Here is a 19,264-nt window from a genome sequence, read left to right as displayed (position 1 = left end):
ATAAGAGGGAAGATCCTTTCCTGGATCAGTAACTGGTTAAAAGATAGGAAACAAAGGGTAGGAATAAATGGTCAGTTTTCACAATGGAGAGAGGTAAATAGTGATGTCCCCCAAGGACATATTCATAAATGATCTGGGAAAGGGGGTAAACAATGAGGTGGCAAAGTTTGCAGATGATACAAAATTACTCAAGATAGTTAAGTCCAAAGCAGACTGAAGAGTTACAAATGGATATCACAAAATTGGGTGACTGGGCAACAAAATGGCAGATGAAATTCAATAATGATTAATGCAAAGTAATGTTAATTGGAAAACATAATCCAACTATACATACTAAATTAGCTGTTATCACTCAAACTGTGATCTTGGAGACATCACGGCTAGTTCTCTGAAAACATCTGCTCAATATGCAACAGCAAACCCAAAAGCTAACAGTGTTAGCAACCATTACGAAAGGGATCGATAATAAGACAGAAAACATAATAATGCCGCTATAGACATCCATAGTAACCCACACTTTTACACTGCATGTGATTCCAGTTGCCCCATCTCAAAAAAGAAATATCAGAATTGGAAAAGGTACAAAGAGGGGTAACAAAAATGATTAGGGGTATGAAACAGCTTCCATATGAGTAGAGATTAAAAAGATTGGGATTGTTCATTTTAGAAAAGATGACAAAGGGGTGATACGATAGAGATCTATGAAATCATGAATGATGTGAAGAAAGTCAATAAGAAAGTATTATTTACCCCCACGTAACACGGGAACTAGGGATCACCCAATGAAATTGAATAGGCAGCAGGTTTAAGACGAACAAAGGAAGTACTTCACACAATGGAGAGTGAACCCGTGGAACTCATTGCCAGGGGATGTTGTGAAGGCCAAAAGTATAACTGGGTTTAAAAGGAATTAGAGAAGTTCATGGAGGATAGTCCAACTATTGGTCTTAGCCAAGATGGTTAGGGATGCAACCCTGTGCTCTCAATGTCCCTAAGCATCTGACTGCCAGAAGCTGGGTTTGGACAACAGGATGGATCCACTTGATAACTGCCCTGTTCTGTTCATTCCCTCTGAAGCATCTGGCATTGGCTGCTGTCACAAGGCAAGATACTGGGCGAAATGGACCATTGGTCTGACCCAGTGTGACCATTCTTATGTTCTTACAGTGTCAAAAGCCTTACTAAAATCAAGAAAGACCATATTTAATGCTTTTCCTCTATCCACTAGGCTATTAACCCTTTCAAGGAAGGAAATTAGGTTGGTTTGGTATGATTTGTTCTTGACAAATCCATGCTGACTATTCCTTTCATAACCCTGTTATCCTCTGATTGTTTAATAATTTGTTCCACTATCTTTCTAGGTATTGAATTTAGGCTGTCTGGTCTATGATTCCTTGAGTCCTCTTTGTTCCCCTTTGTAAAGACAGGTACTATGTATCCTCTTCTCCAGTTGCCTGGGACCTGACCTGTCCTCCCATGAGTTTGCCAAAGATAATTGCTAATAGATCTGAGATCGCTTCAGCTAGTTCCTTGAGTACTCTAAGATGAAATACATCAGGTCCTGCTAACTTGAATACATCTAACGTATCTAAATATTCTTTAACCTGTTCTTTCCCTATTTTGGCTTTTGTTCCTTCCCCCTTGTTGTTTTAATGTTAATTGTGTTGAGTATCTGGTCACTGTGAGAGAGCAAAGGGAGCGAAGGAGCTGCCTGCAGAATCCTGGGCCAGGCTTGCTAAATGAGCCAGTTGGAGACACCTGTTGCAGGGAAGGAACCTCAAGCAGCTGGTTCCTTCTGAGAGAGCTGAAGCAGTTCTGTTGGGGAGAGACTGACACTTGGGAAGCTGCAAGGGAGTCAGCTTGTGTAGGATAGATGCAAACTGATAGGAGAGGCTCTGTGAGGAAACCATTTCTGCCCCCAGGCTCTGAGGTAAGAGCCAGGCCTTGGAACAGATTTGTGGGGGGCTCTGTGAGTGAGTGGTAAAATTCCTTCTTTGTGTTTGCTTTTTTTGGAGCTTTGTAAAGAAAGAAACCAGACCCCAAGAAGGACTATATTTGGAGGAGAGAGACTGTGTGTGGTTTGTCCAAGGAGCCCTGAGAAAGGGGAAACGGGGGGAGGGGGGGCACTGCAGACATACCTATGGCCATGAGGGGGCGTTACAGTCGTCATAACTTTTTTACTGAAGACTGAAACAGAATAGGCATTAAGCACCTCAGCTTTCTTCATGCCAGCTGTTATTAGCTCTCCTTCCCCACTAGGTAGAGGACCTACCCTTTCCTTCGTCTTAATCTTGCTCCTAATATATTTAAAGAACCTCTTCGTATTGTCTTTTATGTCCCCTGCAAGTTGTAACTCATTTTGTGCCGTAGTCTTTCTAATTTTGTCCCTACCTGCTTGTGCTGTTCTTAGCGATTCATCTGTATTTCCACATTTTATAGAACTGTACTAAATGTACAGTTTGGACAGAATTCTGTGCAGTGCTGAGAGTGCCCCTCTAGGGAAGGCTGCGAGACATTCTCTATTTTAGGCCCTTAGTTTCACACACTCCCTTCTGGGCTGATAAAATGTGGAAACACAGATTATTTTGATTTTCAGGTAATTAAAATGCTCCTGATGGAGTCATATTGGCCTCTTACTATTATTCCTATCTTTCCTTCACATTGGGATAATTTGCTGTTGTGCCTTTTATATTGTCTCCTTGAGAAACTGCCAACTCTCTTGAACTCCTTTTTCCCTTAGATTTTTTTTCCCATGGGACCTTACCTACCACTTCTCTCAATTTGTTAAAGTCTGCTTTTTTTAAATCCATTGTCCTTCTTCTGCTGCTCTCACTCCTTCCTTTTCTTAGAGTCATGAAATCTGTCATTTCATGGTCACTTTCACCTATATTACCTTCTACCTTCAGGTTTGCTACCAATTCCTCCCTGCTGGTCAGAATGAAATCTAAAATTCTTGTGTCCCTGGTTACTTCCTCTGCTTTCAGAAACAAAAAGTTGTCCCCAGTGCACTCCAGGAACTTGCTGGAGATCTTGTGTTTTGCTGTATTACTTTTCCAACAGATGTCTGAGTACTTAAAGTCCTGTATTACTACCAGGTCTTGTGTTTTGGATACGATGGCAAAGTCCGTCTCCTCACTCATGTGACTAGTGCCCAGTTCTGGGGTTGCAGCGCTATGAGCCTGGGGGTGTGTAGGGAGAGAGGCCCCGACCATAAGTAACACATCTTTCTCACCTACTCAGCACTGTGGCAAAGCCTAGAGCAGGGGCAGAAGCCTGGTGCAAGAGCTTTGCCACAGACCCGGCCAGTAGCACTTGTTAGCCCACGAGCTATTCGTGCCCTGCAATGAACAAACAGCCCTTGGCTAGGGAAGCTGCTATACTGTTGGTTCCTTTGTGTTTCATGTCCCTGTTGGGTTTTGCTAGGGAATGAATGTGCAGCATGAATGCAGGGGCACTGAAATGCTCCCCACTTTGTTTTGCAGCCATTTAAACGCCAGGCCTTCCTGAGAAGCGTCAGCATGCCTGCTGAGAACACCCGCATCCCCTCCCCGCCAAACGAGGTGCGGCGGCCCATGCTACAACGACAGACCTCCATCACCCAAACCATCAGAAGGTAAGATGTGGCATATTGTGCACACAGAGACTGTTTTAAGAGGGAAAGGTGAAGGCCTTGGGATTTGCTGCTGACAAGCCTCCTGGCTTCGTTTGCACTTTCTGAAGAGATGCAGCAATTTCCTGCTGAGGACTCTGGATGTTGGAGTCCAAGGAGCAGTTTCCTCTACTAACGAGTGGTTTAGTTAGAACTGCTCCTGGGAGATCAGCGCTTGCCTACGTTGCTGCATTACACTCTCCACCTTGCATTAGAAGTGCCTTATCATGATTTTTACTGAACAGAATATTTTCGGAGCGTTAGGACTGCCTGTTCGCTTTGACTTGGTCAAAGCCCTTCAGAAGATTATAGTGTTTGGGAAGATACTTCAAATCATTGCAAAGGGGGCAGGGTCATGGTTCTTGGGCTGCACACAGAGAAGCAGTATGTGCTAGCCAAAGAGCTTCTGTTGTCCTCCTGTGCCCCAAGCCCAGTCCCAGAGGTCTCCTGGGGCCAGCAGCTCTACACCGTCCTTATTCAGGGCCATTTGCACTTGGCCCAGTATGACCTCAAGCTGCTGTTTTGCCAGAACCAATGGAAATGAAGGGCTTCCTTGGCTGAGATCCAGCTGCAGCTGGAGGGGCCATGGGCAACAGTTAGTTTGGACAGAATTCTGTGCAGTGCTGAGAGTGACCCTCTAGGGAAGGCTGCGAGACATACTCTATTTTAGGCCCTTAGTTTCACACACTCCCTTCTGGGCTGATGTGTTCTCGGCTTGGTCTCTGCCCAGAGGGAAGATCTTTGGAAAGTTTGAGCAAATTTCCTTTGGCTGCTTGTGTTTATGGCGTGTCAAACAATGCACTTCTTGCCTTGTGCAAGCAGTCTGACCATCCCTTTTGAAACGGCAGAACCAGCTGATGTCTGCCTGACGTCTGCTCTAAAGCTTCTCTCTCTCTCACCAGCAGAAGTTGGTCTAATAAAAGATATTACCTCACCTGCCTTGTGTGTCTGACATCTGTACAGCAGCCTGGCCCTGATGGTTCTTAGGAAGGTACATGTGCCTGGATGTGTTTGGGGAAAGAACCCTTGAAAATAGGCAGTTGTTGGAGAAGGAGGGAATCCTGCTGTGCAGACGTAGAGCAGGGGAGAGAGAGCTGCTCTGCAGCTGTTCCCATGGCATCTGCTTTCTTGGCTGCCACCTTTATGCACTTGGGACTTTTGGGGTTCTGGAGAACTTGGTGGGATGGTGTCTGCCCTCAGGACTGAGAGCAACCCCCTGCCTTGTTAGTGATGTCTGTATATTGGGGTAACATGCATCTGCATCCCCAACTGGTCCTGAAGCCCCAGGTCACATTAACAGGCAGAAGTGACTTTTCTGTCTGTATTAGGCATACTGATCCAGTTTCTCCCAGATGTGGCTATCTCCTTCCTGATCCCTGCCCCATGACTTTTGGCCTGGTTAATATTTATCATATTATAGTAGCTGCCAGAACTCCAGACAAAATTGGGGCCCCAGTGCTCTGGGTACCTGAACAAACGCAGTGTGAGACTTGCCCCATGGATGAACAACATGCACAGCTGAATGGTCCCCGCTCAGTTATACTCTTTTCCTAATTATCATTTTAAATAGTCCCCCCCCCGCCCCATTCCTGAAAATGTGACGTGGGGAACACGCTTGTACGTCTGGCTCTTGGGTGTGATGGATTTGATCCCCATCTCACATACTCCGCTAATGTGGTTCTGCTGGCTGTAAGGAGGTCATTCCCGGTTTATGGGAGAGGAGCCTTCAGCTCCCTTGATGATGAGCACCTCCCTCTGCATCTGCCCTTGGTGCCTGGGAGGCCACTGGGGCTTGGAGGGTTGATGGCCTCTGTGCTGCCATCCAGAGGGCAGCGGTGTCAGGTCTAACAGGGCAGAAAGTCCATTCATCAGTGTATGTTGGGATGTCTCTGGGGTTCACAGCCTGTTCATTCCCTAATCTCCTACCTACCCCCTCCCTGCCAACAATCACTTTCTCAGACCTCCTGAACAGCACACAGAGTCCTGAACACCTGGCATTGGGCCAGGTTCATTGCTGCTCTGTGACCTTTGTAACAGCTAGACTGGCCATAGGGAAGGCATGAGCACCCTGCTCAAGAAATAGGGAATACACCATGGAGAAGGGGCCTGTGTCAGGCCCAATACCTGAACCACTACCTCGGCAGGAGCTCTGAGCACTGGGTGCATTCTGGGGGATAGGCCAGAGAAGTGAGGGGGGCAGTTGAGGTTAGGAGGCGGTTCGGCCGGCTCAGCCCTGAGCCCCAGCAATTCTGCACCCTTGTAATGGCCCATAGGGACCATTGCAACTGGGCACAAGTTAGGGCAGCCCCTAAATGTGGGAGGCACAGGCTGCCTCCCCTCTATCCTTGCATTAGCACAGCTGTGGGATGAATCTTCCCCCTGGTGCTGTTCAGAGGGGTGAGGGCTCCTTGGGCTGTGGAGGGGCTACAGCAGGTGCAGAATGGTCCCTGGATAGTGGAGAAGCTGCTCATGCTCCATTGAGGAGCTGAGGTCAGATGATCTGCTCATGCCAACAGTCCCTAGATCTGACTCTCTGGGCCTGGTCCTGGGCAGGGCATGCTTGGTGCTGGGTCTTTGGCTATTGATCTGACGGAGGTTGAGTCCTGCCTTTCTGGGCATGTTGGAAAATCCATTTACTCTCTCAGGCTGGGGGTAGCTGTGGGCTCTGCTTGGTAGCCTGGATCTGGCGTTGTGTCTCTGCTGTAGTGAACGTTTCTATTGTTTGTTTTGTGCACTGTTATTTTACAGCCCTGAGACGTGCACAAGGCCCCTCCCAGTGCAACTGGAGAGTCACAATTCCTGGGTGGGTAAATGGCTCAGAAGTCCCATTTGCCTTCATGTCACGTACAGGAACTTTCGAAAATGTTCTCCTGCTCTGAAAAGGTGATTTCAAACATGCTGCAGTAAGACAATGTAGCTGTTCCACACAGGCTTGTACACAGCAGAGAGGGTCTGCTAAGGGCACTGCTTTTCTTTATGCCTTTTGGCAAGTGTCTTTGACTCATGGCTTGTAGATGGTCCACCAGATTCCTAAGGAATGGGGAATGGGTCTGGTGGACCAGCTTGGAAGGGTATTCCATGAGCAGGAGGGAGTTGTAGGAGATGCAAACGGGGCACTGAGCGTGGGAGAAAAGGGTGGGAAATGCTGTAATAAAAGACTAGGTCAGATAAGTAGGAAGGGCAAGACTAGAAATGTACATTTGATACAAAGAAGGTGGAGAGCCAGTCGAGAGATGCAAGGACGGGGTCTGATGAGCTGGCCAGAAAGATGATCTCAGCAGCTGTGTTGTGTGGACTGGGCAGCACTGTGTGTATCAGGGAGTCTGCAGACATTAAGGCAGGAGATGATGGGGGTCTGGATGAGAGTTTTAGTGGTATGGACAGAAAGGAAAGAGCAGATCTTAGTGATGCTGAAGAAGAAGAATCAGCAGGATTCTCTCCCATGGCCTAGATTCCAGTGTAGGGAGATGAAAGGGTAAGAGCCAGAGGTCCCCCAAGGGAGAGGGAGGAGATAGGGGTAGACAATGGCTGAGATGGAGGGGTAGGGAGGGAAGATCAGGAGCCCAGTTTTGGTCCTGTTGAGTTTAAATTGACAGTAAGACTTCCAGGAGAAAGCTGGGAGTGTTTAATTCAGCTTCCTGGCCTCTGCCCCTACTTTCACGGGGGCTGGACAGCAGCACCCTCATTTCATAGAGAAAGCATCTGACGCATGGAGAGGTAAAAGCCAACGTTTCCAAGTGTTGGTTCCTAAAGGTGGGCAGCTCGATCCATGTTCAGTAGGGCTGTTGATTAATCACAGTTAACTCAGACGATTAATTCAAAAAAATTAATCCCGATTAATTGAAGTTTTAATCTCACTGTTAAACAATAGAATACCGGTTGAAATTTATTAAATATTTGGATGTTTTTCTACATTTTCATATGTATTGTATTCTGTGTTCTAATTGAAATCAGTGTATATTATTTGTTATTACAAATATTTGCATGTAAAAATGATAAACAAAACAAACAATTCAACGAAACAATTATTTTTCAATTCACCTCATACAAGTACTGTGATGCAGTCTCTTTGTGGTGAAAGTGCAACTTACAAATGTAGAATTTTTTGTTACATAACTACACTCAAAAACAAAACAATGTAAAACGTCAGGGCCTACAAGTCCACTCAGTCTTCTTGTTCAGCCAATCGCTAAGACAAACAAGTTTGTTTACTTTTATGGGAGATACTGCTACCCACTTCCTATTTACAATGTCACCAGAAAGTCAGAACAGGCATTTGCATGGGACTTTTGTAGCTGGCATTGCAAGGTATTTACGTGCCAGATATGCTAAATATTTATATGCCCCTTCATGCTTTAGCCACCATTCCAGAGACATGCTTCCATGCTGATGACGCTCGTTTAAAAAAAAAGGTGTTAATTAAATTTGTGACTGAACTCCTTGGCAGAGAATTGTATGTCCCTTGCTCTGTTTTACCTGCATTTTGCCATATATCTCATGTTATACCACTCTCGGATGATGACCCTGCACATGTTGTTCATTTTAAGAACACTTTCACTGCAGATTTGACAAAACGCAAAGAAGGTACCAATGTGAGATTTCTAAAGATAGCTACAGCACTTGATCTAAGGTTTAAGAATCTGAAGTGCCTTCCAAAATCTGAAAGGGACAAGGTGTGGAGCATGCTTTCAGAAGTCTTAAAAGAGCAATACTCCAATGCAGAAATTACAGAACCAGAACCACCAAAAAAGAAAATCAGCTGTCTGCTGGTGGCATGTGACTCACATGATGGAAATGAACATATGTCGGTCCGCACTGCTTTGGATCATTATCGAGCAGAACTCGTCATCAGCATGAATGCATGTCCTCTGGAATGGTAGTTGAAGCAGCAAGGGACATATGAATCTTTAGCGCACCTGGCATATAAATATCTTGTGATGCCGGCTACAATGGTGTCATGAGAACGCCTGTTTTCACTTTCAGGTGACATTGTAAACAAGAAGCGGGCAGCATTATCTCCTGCCAATGTAAACAAATTTGTTTGTCTGACCAATTGGCTGAACAAGAAGTAGGACTGAGTGGACTTGCAGGCTCTAAAATTTTACATTGTTTTATTTTTGAATGCAGTTTTTGTACATAATTCTACATTTGTAAGTTCAACTTCATGATAGAGATTGCACTACAGTACTTGTATTAGATGAATTGAAAAATACTAGTTCTTGTTTTTATATAGTGCAAATATTTGTAATAAAAAGTAAAGTGAGCACTGTACACTTTGTATTCTGTGTTGTAATTGAAATTAATATATTTGAAAATGTAGAAAACACCCAAAAATATTTCAATAAATGGTATTCTATTATTATTATTTAACAGTGTGATTAATGGCACGATTAATCGTGATTAATTTTTTTAATCTCTTGACAGCCCTAATATTTAGGCACCTAAATAGAAAGTGGCTTCAGTTCCAGAAGTCTGGGGGACACGGGCCTCTCTGGAGTCAGCAGGAGTCTTGGGGAAATCAGGGCAAGAGTGTAAGTGCATGAAAGGGAGTCTGTGGCCTACCACATTGCCCCAGGCCCTGCTCTTGCCCCAGGCCCCGCTCCAAGTTACAAGCACAGAGGCTCTTTTCTGCCATTCCCAGCTTCTCTCTGCAAGGTTGTGCTGTCCATCAGAGCATGGCCTTGGGTGCACCTGGTCTCAGCTGTCACTGTGGTGAAAATGTTATGAACAGGAATAAATGACAGTGCGATACCCTCCCTTTACCCCGTCCCCAGTGGCAATGGGAAAAGGCACCTCTCATTTGCTGCCTGTCCCTGCAGGCTCTCTCCCTTCAGCTCTCTTTTCTTTGCAGCAGACGGGTACGGTTTGAGAGGATTCAGACCCTGCCTATTCATGGGCACCGGGCAGGCAGGAGGCCCCTGAGAAAAAGGCAGTCAGTTCCCCGATCGCTTTTCAGGTACCCGTGGTGTTGAGTGTGAAGCCCAGCCAATGCATGTGTGTGGGAGGGCTGCTGTGAATCGTGCATGGATGCTAGCCCTGCGCCATGCTGCCTACTGCATAGACCCCAGGGCCTGGGCAGGATCCAAACAAAGGGGCCTGCTGTGGTGGGTGTCATGTGCGCACCTAACGGAAAGAATGGTCACATCCACTAAACGTTTCAGAAGCTGAAAATACCGAGCATGGAATTGACTAATGAGCCATTAGCCTCCTTCCCGACCTAACAAGCCCTCAGCCTCCTGGCCTTCTTCACAGCTGGAACCAATTCCCAGAGGCACGCCTGGGCCCCACAGACCTCCAGGTGCAGGGTGCACTTCTTCACCCTGCCATGCTAATGGGAACAGAGTAGTGTGTACACAATGCCCTAGAATGATAAACCGTCCCCTGGGGAGGGGAAGAGAGAAAGAGAATGACCCACAGGACACAGATGCTAGTTACTGAGCTTGATATGCCTCTGGAAGGTGCTCAGATACAAAGGGGGATATGTTACACTCCCAGACCAGGAAGGGTTTTAAAACTGGGGTTTTATTAAAGTTACTATCCAAGAAACCAAACAAACGCAGCTTGCCCAAGCCCCATGCCTGCTCAGTCTCACTGGAGTACAACTGCCTCCTGCAACCACACCTTGCTTCCCCACTCTGTTCCCTTTAACCTCTTCAGCAGAGCTCCGAAACTGCAAAGGGACAGGGCACATCTTTAGGGCTAGGGTGCACACAAATATAACCCTGGCATTCCATTATGAGTGCCAGAAATAGAACAGAATAGCTGCCCATTCCATCCTAACATCACAGCTTTGACTTCAATCAGAGCAATTGTTTTCTTTTGTCCTCTGCTGTCAGGGCAAGGGGCTTGCCTTGCTGGTGGCTAATGGGGGTGGAGGGTGTTCAGAGGGCTCCGAAGCATGATCCATTTCTGTCACTACATTGTTCCATCCGTGGTTGGTTAGGACAGTAAAATGCTTTGTCCTCTTCCTTCAGTGGAGTGGCCCCTAGGTGCAGGCTTCACCCTCACAGATTAGCTTGGTTCACATACATCCTGTGACAAAAGAAGTGACTGGGAAGGTGGATAGAGTGCTGGATACAGAAGCCTCGAGACAAATCTGGTCAACTGGGCTATAAAGATTGTTTTGAAGCCTTACATTGTGGCCGCGCAGGAAGTAAGGAAAGTTTCTTTCCTCCACTGTAGCACCTGTACAGTCTCAGTCAGTGGGTTTGTTTTGGGCTGTGGACAGCCCAGTTAATTCAGGCTGTGTCAGCCTGGGTGCTGATTCTAGTCCCTTTCACTGTGGGCAAATGGAGAACATTGTTCAGATGTTGTACCTGTTTGTACCTGTTTGAGCTGACCGATCGGTGTCTGTAGGAGCAGAACAATATCCTGAGGGAATAGACTCCTAAGCGGAGTGCAAAGCTGCCTCTTGACTTTTGGCCTGTATCACCTTACTGAGGTGCTGGAGGTGTTAGGAAAAATTTGGGTCACTCCAATCAGGTGAGATCCACAGGCTGGTGAAGACCAGTGGGGAGCGCTGGGTTTGTTATTAGAGGAAACTGTCCATGTCTCTGCCAAGGAGGAGATGTTGGTGCTTGACTAGAGTTCACCATCTGGGGTCTGGTTGGATGAACAAGTGACATTGGGCCAGGATGGCTTTGTTCAACTTGCATGTGTCCAGAAGGACAGGTTCTCTTTTCTTGGATGCAGACCTTAAGAACATAAGAATGGCCATACTGGGTCAGACCAAAGGTCCATCCAGCCCAGTATCCTGTCTACCAACAGTGGCCAATGCCAGGTGCCCCAGAGGGAGTGAACTTAACAGGTAATGATCTAGTGATCTCTCTCCTGCCATCCATCTCCACCTTCTGACAAACAGAGGCTAGGGACACCATTCCTTACCCATCCTGGCTAATAGTCATGAATGGACTTAACCTCCATGAATTTATCCAGTTCTCTTTTAAACCCTGTTATAGTCCTCGCCACAACCTCCTCAGGCAAGGAGTTCCACAGGTTGACTGTGCGCTCAGTGAAGAAGAATTTCCTTTTATTTGTTTTAAACCTGCTACCCATTAATTTCATTTGGTGGCCCCTAGTTCTTATATTATGGGAACAAGTAAATAACTTTTCCTTATTCACTTTCTCCACACCACTCATGATTTTATAGACCTCTATCATATCCCCCCTTAGTCTCCTCTTTTCCAAGCTGAAAAGTCCTAGCCTCTTTAATCTCTCCTCATATGGAACTTGTTCCAAACCCCTAATCATTTTAGTTGCCCTTTTCTGAACCTTTTCTAATGCCAGTATATCTTTTTTGAGATGAAGGGACCACATTTGTACGCAGTATTCAAGATGTGGGCGTACCGTGGATTTATATAAGGGCCATAAGATGTTCTCCGTCTTATTCTCTATCCCTTTTTTAATGATTCCTAACATCCTGTTTGCTTTTTTGACTGCTGCTGCACACTGCTTGGACGTCTTCAGAGAACTATTCACGATGACTCCAAGATCTTTCTCCTGATTAGTTGTAGCTAAATTAGCCCCCATCATATTGTATGTATAGCTGGGGTTATTTTTTCCAATGTGCATTACTTTACATTTATCCACATTAAATTTCATTTGCCATTTTCTTGCCCAATCCCTTAGTTTTGTGAGATCTTTTTGAAGTTCTTCACGGTCTGCTTTGGTCTTAACTATCTTGAGCAGTTTAGTATTATCTGCAAACTTTGCCACCTGACTGTTTACTCCTTTCTCCAGACCATTTATTTATAAGTTGAATAGGATTGTTCCTAGGACTGACCCTTGGGGAACACCACTAGTTACCCCTCTCCATTCTGAACATTTACAATGTATTCGTACCCTTTGTTCCCTGTCTTTTAACCAGTTCTCAATCCATGAAAGGATCTTCCCTCTTATCCCATGACAACTTAATTTACATAAGAGCCTTTGTCAGAGGGACCTTGTCAAAGGCTTTCTGGAAATCTAAGTACACTATGTCCACTGGATCCCCCTTGTTCACATGTTTGTTGACCCCCTCAAAGGTTAGACTGTTGCAGTGCGAGGCTACATTTGGACCTGGTGCAGAAGGCAGCTGCGTGCTGGGTGAATAGTGTGTCTTATTGGGAGCACATGACACCAGAGCTCTGTAATCTACATTAGCTGCTGGTTAACTTCCAAGTAAAATCTAAAATGCTGGTTTTAACCTATAAAGCTCCAGATAGTCTGGGAGCCACCTCTTTTCCTGGGCTTCACTGCCAGAGCTGCCATCTGCAAAGCTGCTTAAGCTGAAGCCCTCTTGGGAATGACAGAGAAGAGGCTGCTGGCAGGGTGAGGGCATTCTCCATGAGGGCCCCTTGATTTTAGAATTTCCTCTCCTCCTTGGATGAAAATAGCCCAAGTCTTTTGACCTTCGGGACACACTGCAAGGCTCTTCTGTTTTGGGTATCTGGGAAGGGATATATAGAGGGGACCAGTCTGAGATAAATGGGGTTACAATTGGAGTTTAACAGGAGAGGCTGTCTGAGGCCTTTGAATTGGATATGTATTTACATAACCCAGATCGTTTGGATAGGGACCTTTTTGTTATAAGTCAAAAAGCAGTTTATTCTCTCGCTGCCCAGGCACAAACCCCATTAACAGAATCTTGCCCCTGCCTAATTCTAATTCTAGGGCATACTACTTCCTGCTAATACTAAAATGGTATATTCCCCTCTGATGCCCAGGCATAAACCTGATGAACTAACAGTAACTGAGTCTGCTTCCCTCTTAGTGCCAGAGCATACCCCCTGGCCTCCACCAGGAGCACAGGCTAAAACCGCTCCCTCAGTGTCACAGCATCAGTGGATGTCCTTGCTCCCATGAAGGAGTTGATGAAAAGGATCAGATGATCTCACGCTTCCATGTGTGCACTTGGGAGGGGTTAGGATGGACTTTTTCTTCACAGCATTGAACACTTGGCCAGGTGCATTATGGGTTCTTGTGGCATGCCTTCTTTGGAAGCAGCAGGTATTGGCCACTGCTGGAGGAAAGGCATGATGGATCAGTGGTAAATCTTACATTTCTAGGACAGTTTACAATGCATGACTAGAGAGACGACTGTAGCCATGTCAGTCCCAGGATATGAGAGAGACAAGCTGGGTGAGGTAAGTGCCTCACCCACCTTGTCTCTCTCATATCCTGGGACTGACATAGCTACAATTACACTGCATGCTACAATGCATGACTGTCCTCCTGCATTTGGGGTGGCCTGAAATGCTCCTAATTTACATGTTCTGGCTTCCTCCAGGATTTTGTCTTTGAATGTAGATGCCTTTCAGTGATGAAGTAGAAGCAATGCAATACAAACTGTTCTGCTCCCAGGAGAGCCCTAGCAATATCCTGATGGCCTGCATTGCTGCACTCCACTGCCTTCTGCTCCTAGCTTTTCTCAACTTTCCGCAGCAGGCAGCTCAATGCTATGTACCCCTATAACCCAGACATAAACTGTTGGAAAGTTGAGATCCCAGGGAGCATAGCGGCACTCTGGATGTTGATGCTAAGCTTCAGCTAAGTACCAGTTTGGCAAGCACAAGGAGGGAGAGGGCAATAATGGGGAGTCAGGAGAAGAAAAGATGAATTCAGACTGAATATAAGGAAACTCTTTCGGACTGTGAGATGGCTGAGGTTGTGAAAGGGCCATGGCCCCATCACTTGGGACTAGGCCTGGTCCAACATGGGTAAGTATTTTCTGTGAAAATGTTCAAAGAAATAAAATAGTTTCATTAAAAAAAGTTTCCAGTCAAACTAAATGACAAAATAAATAGGTCCCCTGGTTCCTGCTGCCCCTTCTTTTCTTTTCCCCACTGGGAAAAACTTAAAGTTGACCAAAATATTTTTTTGCGTTAAATGTTTGTTTTGGTAAAAGGCATTTTTTGTTTATAATAATGTTTTGATGAAAATTTTGTGCCCTGGTCTTACTGCATATTTAAAACCAAGCTGTGAAGAGCCCGTGAGATATACTATAGGGCAGAATCCTGCATGGGAATGGAGTAGGTGTGAACCACTGGGGCTTTTCTATCTCTAATTTGCATGATTTAAGCGAACCCAAACGTTCCCTGTGCTTGTGTGTCGGTGTCTTTCAGGGGCACAGCAGATTGGTTTGGGGTAAGCAAGGATAGCGATGCCACTCAGAAATGGCAGAGAAAAAGCCTTCGCCATTGCAGCCAACGATATGGGAAGCTGAAACCTCAGGTCATCCGGGAAATGGACCTGCCCAGCCAGGATAACATCTCACTCACTAGCACAGAGACCCCTCCTCCTCTCTATGTCGGGACTTGTCAACTTGGCATGCAGAAGGTGAGTCCAGTGGAGGAGTAGCCAGGGCCTTTCCATGGGGCTTGTTAGCTTTCAGAACATACCAAAAAGGCTCCTTTCTCCCCTCTCCCACTGCTGGATGCTAAGCCTGCTTTAGGGTTCAGTGTTTCCTGAACATTTCAGATCAGTGTACACAAGACACTAAAGAGATCAAACATGGAAACAAAGGTTTTAGAGGAAAGGAAGAGTTTCCTGTGAAGGGATGGTTTCCTAAATCTCATACACACATTTGAGCACTCTCTTCCCATAATCAGTGTTGTCACCCTTCCACTTGGGCCTCTGGGGTTTATACATTTGCAGTCTGTTTCCCCAGGACTCTGAGAGCCATGTCTTTGTCCCTTTGGCATCATTACTGAGTGAGAATGGTATATGAGCACTAGTAAGGAATTACAGTAATCGTGGAAGGCATTTTTCAGCTTTTTCCATAGCAAGATTCCAGTTTCCTAGTCAAATCTGGCTGTCAGAGTCTTTTCCAACATGGGGTATTCAGCAGTTTTGAGAGGAGAACTGTCAGTTTACTTTCGATACCCAGATTAGACCCTATCCTCCCTAACTGCAGTCTCATACTAATAGCCCCATTGCCATGCAATGCACTTACTTTTTTATTCTTCACATTTTGCTGTGACAATACCCTAGTTTTCAGTATCCTCAGAAATATTATCTCATGACTTCACAGGAGCTACCTATGTGTCATCTCTCTTACCTCAGCAGCTGGCACACTGTGCTCACAAGCCCTCAGAAATTGCCAGGGGAAGCTGTAAAGCTTCCTGCTTCCTTGCCTACTCCATGTTCCCAAAGTACAGATTCTGCCAGTACACAAACCTAAATGAGGTAACTTCATTAGCACTTGAGCTCTAACCTGAAGGGTTCCCAGTGCCTTGCTTTTCCCTCGTAATTAATCTGATATTATGAAGTCAGTTAAGAGTGTTGCACTTGTCCAGGTGGTGAAATGGGAAATGAAATTATCTCCATCTGCAGATAATCCTGCCTTGGAGAAGGGAGGGTAAGAGATTGGTAGTGTCTCCATAGTAAAGGATTGACTATTGTCTAACCCTGATCCTGCCCACCGAGAGCCCTCTCTCCTCTTTCTCAAAAGCTGAAATTTCTCATGTTTTTAAAAAGTTTTTTAAAGTTTGATTTAATCAAACAAATCATTTTAGAGTTATGGAACTTAGAAAAATGGCTTCTTTTTCAGCTTGGAAAAGCCTTTGAATCAACTCATAATTGACGTGTGGCTTCAAACAGGTCCTGTGCTCTAGACCTTGCTGAGAACTCAGGCACAGAACCAGTTTGACAAGTATTCTTAAATATAAAATATTTATTCATGGTCAAGATCATTAATATTGGAACTTCCATCCAGTCCTCTGACAGCAGTTGTAACTTTTGTCTAAAACCTTGTGTTCATTTTTGAAAGTACAAGTCTTTTATAAATTGGCACCCTGGAGAGGTTAAAGTTAATGAGCACCACATCTCAGGCCTCACAAAAGTTATAGTCTTTCCTACCCTACCCATTGGAGCCATGTGGAAGTTGTAATGTCTGTCGGATGTAGCTGCCGCATTTTATAACTTCCATATGTAACAATGGAAGGAGGCTGGCTATGTTGTGCTGTTAGATGTTGAACTCTTGGTTATGAGCCCAGCCATCAGAGCCTATAACTTTTTCGGGCCACAACTGTTGGGGTAATGAGGATTATATGCTATATTGGCAGAACCTGTAAATCCACCAAGGATTGTATTTTATCAGCCTTTTGGTTAGGAGAGTGCATAGAAATTGCTGCCATAGCCAGCATTAGTTTTTTCTGGCTGTGTTGGACAGAGTTAAATCCTCATTTTTGACCTTGTGGAGAAGTAATGTGATGTTCTGGATCCTGTAATTTCACAAGTGTGTGCTGCCCAGGAAGGTTACAAGTAGGGCTGTCGATTGATCACAGTTAACTCACGCAATTAACTCACAAAAATTAATGGCGATTAAAAAAATTTATCATGATTAATCACCGTTTTAATCACACTGTTAAGCAATAGAATACCAATTTAAATTTATTAAATATTTTGGATGTTTTTATACATTTTAAAATATATTGATTCCAGTTACAGCACAGAATACAAAGTATACAGTACTCACTTTATATTATTTTTGATTACAAATATTTGCACTGTGAAAATGATAAACAAAAGAAATAGTATTTTTCTGTTCACCTCATACAAAAACTGTAGTGCAATCTTTGTCGTGAAAGTGCAACTTACAAATGTAGAATTTTTTTGTTACATAACTGCACTCAAAAACAAAACAATGTAAAACTTTAGAGCCTACAACTCCACTCAGTCCTACTTCTTGTTCACCCAGTCGCTCAGACAAACAAGTTTGCTCACATTTATGAGACATAATGGTACCCGATTCTTATTTACAATGTCACCTGAAAGTGAGAACAGGCTTTCGCATAGCACTTTTGTAGCTGGCGTTGCAAGGCATTTACATGCCAGATATGCTAAACATTAGTATGCCCCTTCATGCTTTGGCCACCATTCCAGAAGACATGGTTCCGTACTGGTGACGCTTGTTAAAAAAATGTGTTTATTAAATTTGTGACTGAACTCCTTGGGGGAGAACTGTATGTCTTTGGCTCTGTTTTACCTGCATTCTGCTATATATTTCATGTTATAGAAGTTTCGGATGATGACCCAGCACATGTTCGTTTTAAGAACACTTTCACTGCAGATTTGACAAAATGCAAAGAAGGTACCAATGTGAGATTTCTAAAGATAGCTACAGCAGTCGACCTAGGGTTTAAGAATCTGAAGTGCCTTCCAAAATCTGAAAGGGACGAGGTGTGGAGCATGCTTTCAGAAGTCTTAAAAGAGCAGTACTCCGATGCAGAAACTACAGAACCAGAACCACCAAAAAAGAAAATCAGCCTTCTGCTGGTGGCATGTGACTCACGTGATGGAAATGAACATATGTCGGTCCGCACTGCTTTGGATCATTATCGAGCAGAACTCGTCATGAGCACGATCGCATGTCCTCTGGAATGGTAGTTGAAGCATCAAGGGACATATGAATCTTTAGCGCATCTGGCACATAAATATCTTGCAACGCTGGCTACAACAGTGCCATGTGAACGCCGGTTCTCATTTTCAGGTGACATTGTAAACAAGAAGTGGACAGCATTATCTCCTGCCAATGTAAACAAATTTGTTTGTCTGAGCGATTGGCTGAACAAGAAATAGGACTGAGTGAACTTGTAGGCTTTAAAGTTTTACATTGTTTTATTTTTGAATGCAGTTTTCTGTACATAATTCTACATTTGTAAATTCAACTTTCATGATAAAGAGACTGCACTACAGTAGTTGTATGAGGTGAATTGAAAAATACTATTTCTTTTGGTTTTTACAGTGGAAATATTTGTAATAAAAATAAATATAAAGTGAGCACTGTACACTTTGTATTCTGTGTTGTAATTGAAATTAATATATTTGAAAATGTAGAAAACATCCAAAAATATTTAAATAAATGATATTCTATTATTCTTTCACAATGCAATTAATTGCAATTTATTTTTTTAATCACCTGATAGCCCTAGTTACAAGTAGATCTGCTTGAGAAATTGACAAATTTTGCAGGTTGCAAAATTGGTTCATTTTTCAAATTTATTAGCCAAAATTCTAATCAGTATGTTTATCATTTTCCATTTTATAAACAAGCAATATTGGGGGGGAAAAATTTGGTCAGCTTAGTCACTTGGTAGAATTTAAAAAAAAAATTGAAAAATTTAAAGAAATTATTGACTCGATTGCTTATTTTGGAAATAGTCAGCAATAAATGAAAAATATCTATGAAATTTTCTGTGGATTTGAAGGAGATCACTCGTTGCTGGAGTTCTTCCTTGTGGCTAAGCATGGTGTAGTGTCTCTCCCCCATCTGGCACATCCAGCTGCCCATTGCTTTGGCGCTGCAGTGGTCTCTCTTCTTGTAACTCGGCCCTCTGGTCAGGTCACAATTGAGTCAACCTCTGCCAGGGTACCAGAAGAGTCCAACCAAGTCCGAGACCTTGTATCAGATCTTCAGCCCTGACACTGGGCCTTGTGTCCTCACTCCCGTTTCTCAGGGCTCTCTATCATCCATGTCCCTTTCTCAGGGGATTCATGCCACCTTCCCTGGTGGTTGGTAGGGAGCCTGTCCCCTCCCACTATCTCAGGTTCCAGTCCAGGGATCCTGTAACCAGCAGCCAAGGGCTGCTCTGCAGAATTCCTTCCTGCTGCCTCCCTGGGCTTCCAGCTGGGTTA

The 19,264-nt window shown here is 44.5% G+C and overlaps 2 protein-coding genes across 4 annotated transcripts in view; one reads left to right on the top strand and one right to left on the bottom strand.

The window, feature by feature from the left end:
• The window catches only part of SNRNP25 (small nuclear ribonucleoprotein U11/U12 subunit 25), a 176,133-nt gene that overhangs the window by 116,996 nt on the left and 39,873 nt on the right, over positions 1 to 19,264 (bottom strand). The window lies entirely within an intron of this gene.
• Positions 1 to 19,264, top strand: part of RHBDF1 (rhomboid 5 homolog 1) — a 116,337-nt gene that overhangs the window by 59,185 nt on the left and 37,888 nt on the right. For 2 of the 3 annotated variants that reach the window (XM_073362664.1, XM_073362661.1), the window contains exons 3-5: positions 3,483 to 3,613; positions 9,504 to 9,605; positions 14,752 to 14,965. In XM_073362664.1, the coding sequence (XP_073218765.1) occupies positions 3,483 to 3,613; positions 9,504 to 9,605; positions 14,752 to 14,965 (447 nt within the window). The remainder of the gene's footprint in view (positions 1 to 3,482; positions 3,614 to 9,503; positions 9,606 to 14,751; positions 14,966 to 19,264) is intronic. The other variant, XM_073362662.1, reaches the window with a different exon arrangement.

The sequence above is a fragment of the Lepidochelys kempii genome, chromosome 10 (genome assembly GCF_965140265.1).
Source record: "Lepidochelys kempii isolate rLepKem1 chromosome 10, rLepKem1.hap2, whole genome shotgun sequence".
Lineage (NCBI taxonomy): Eukaryota > Metazoa > Chordata > Testudines > Cheloniidae > Lepidochelys > Lepidochelys kempii.
This window is presented reverse-complemented; position numbering and strand designations above follow the sequence as displayed.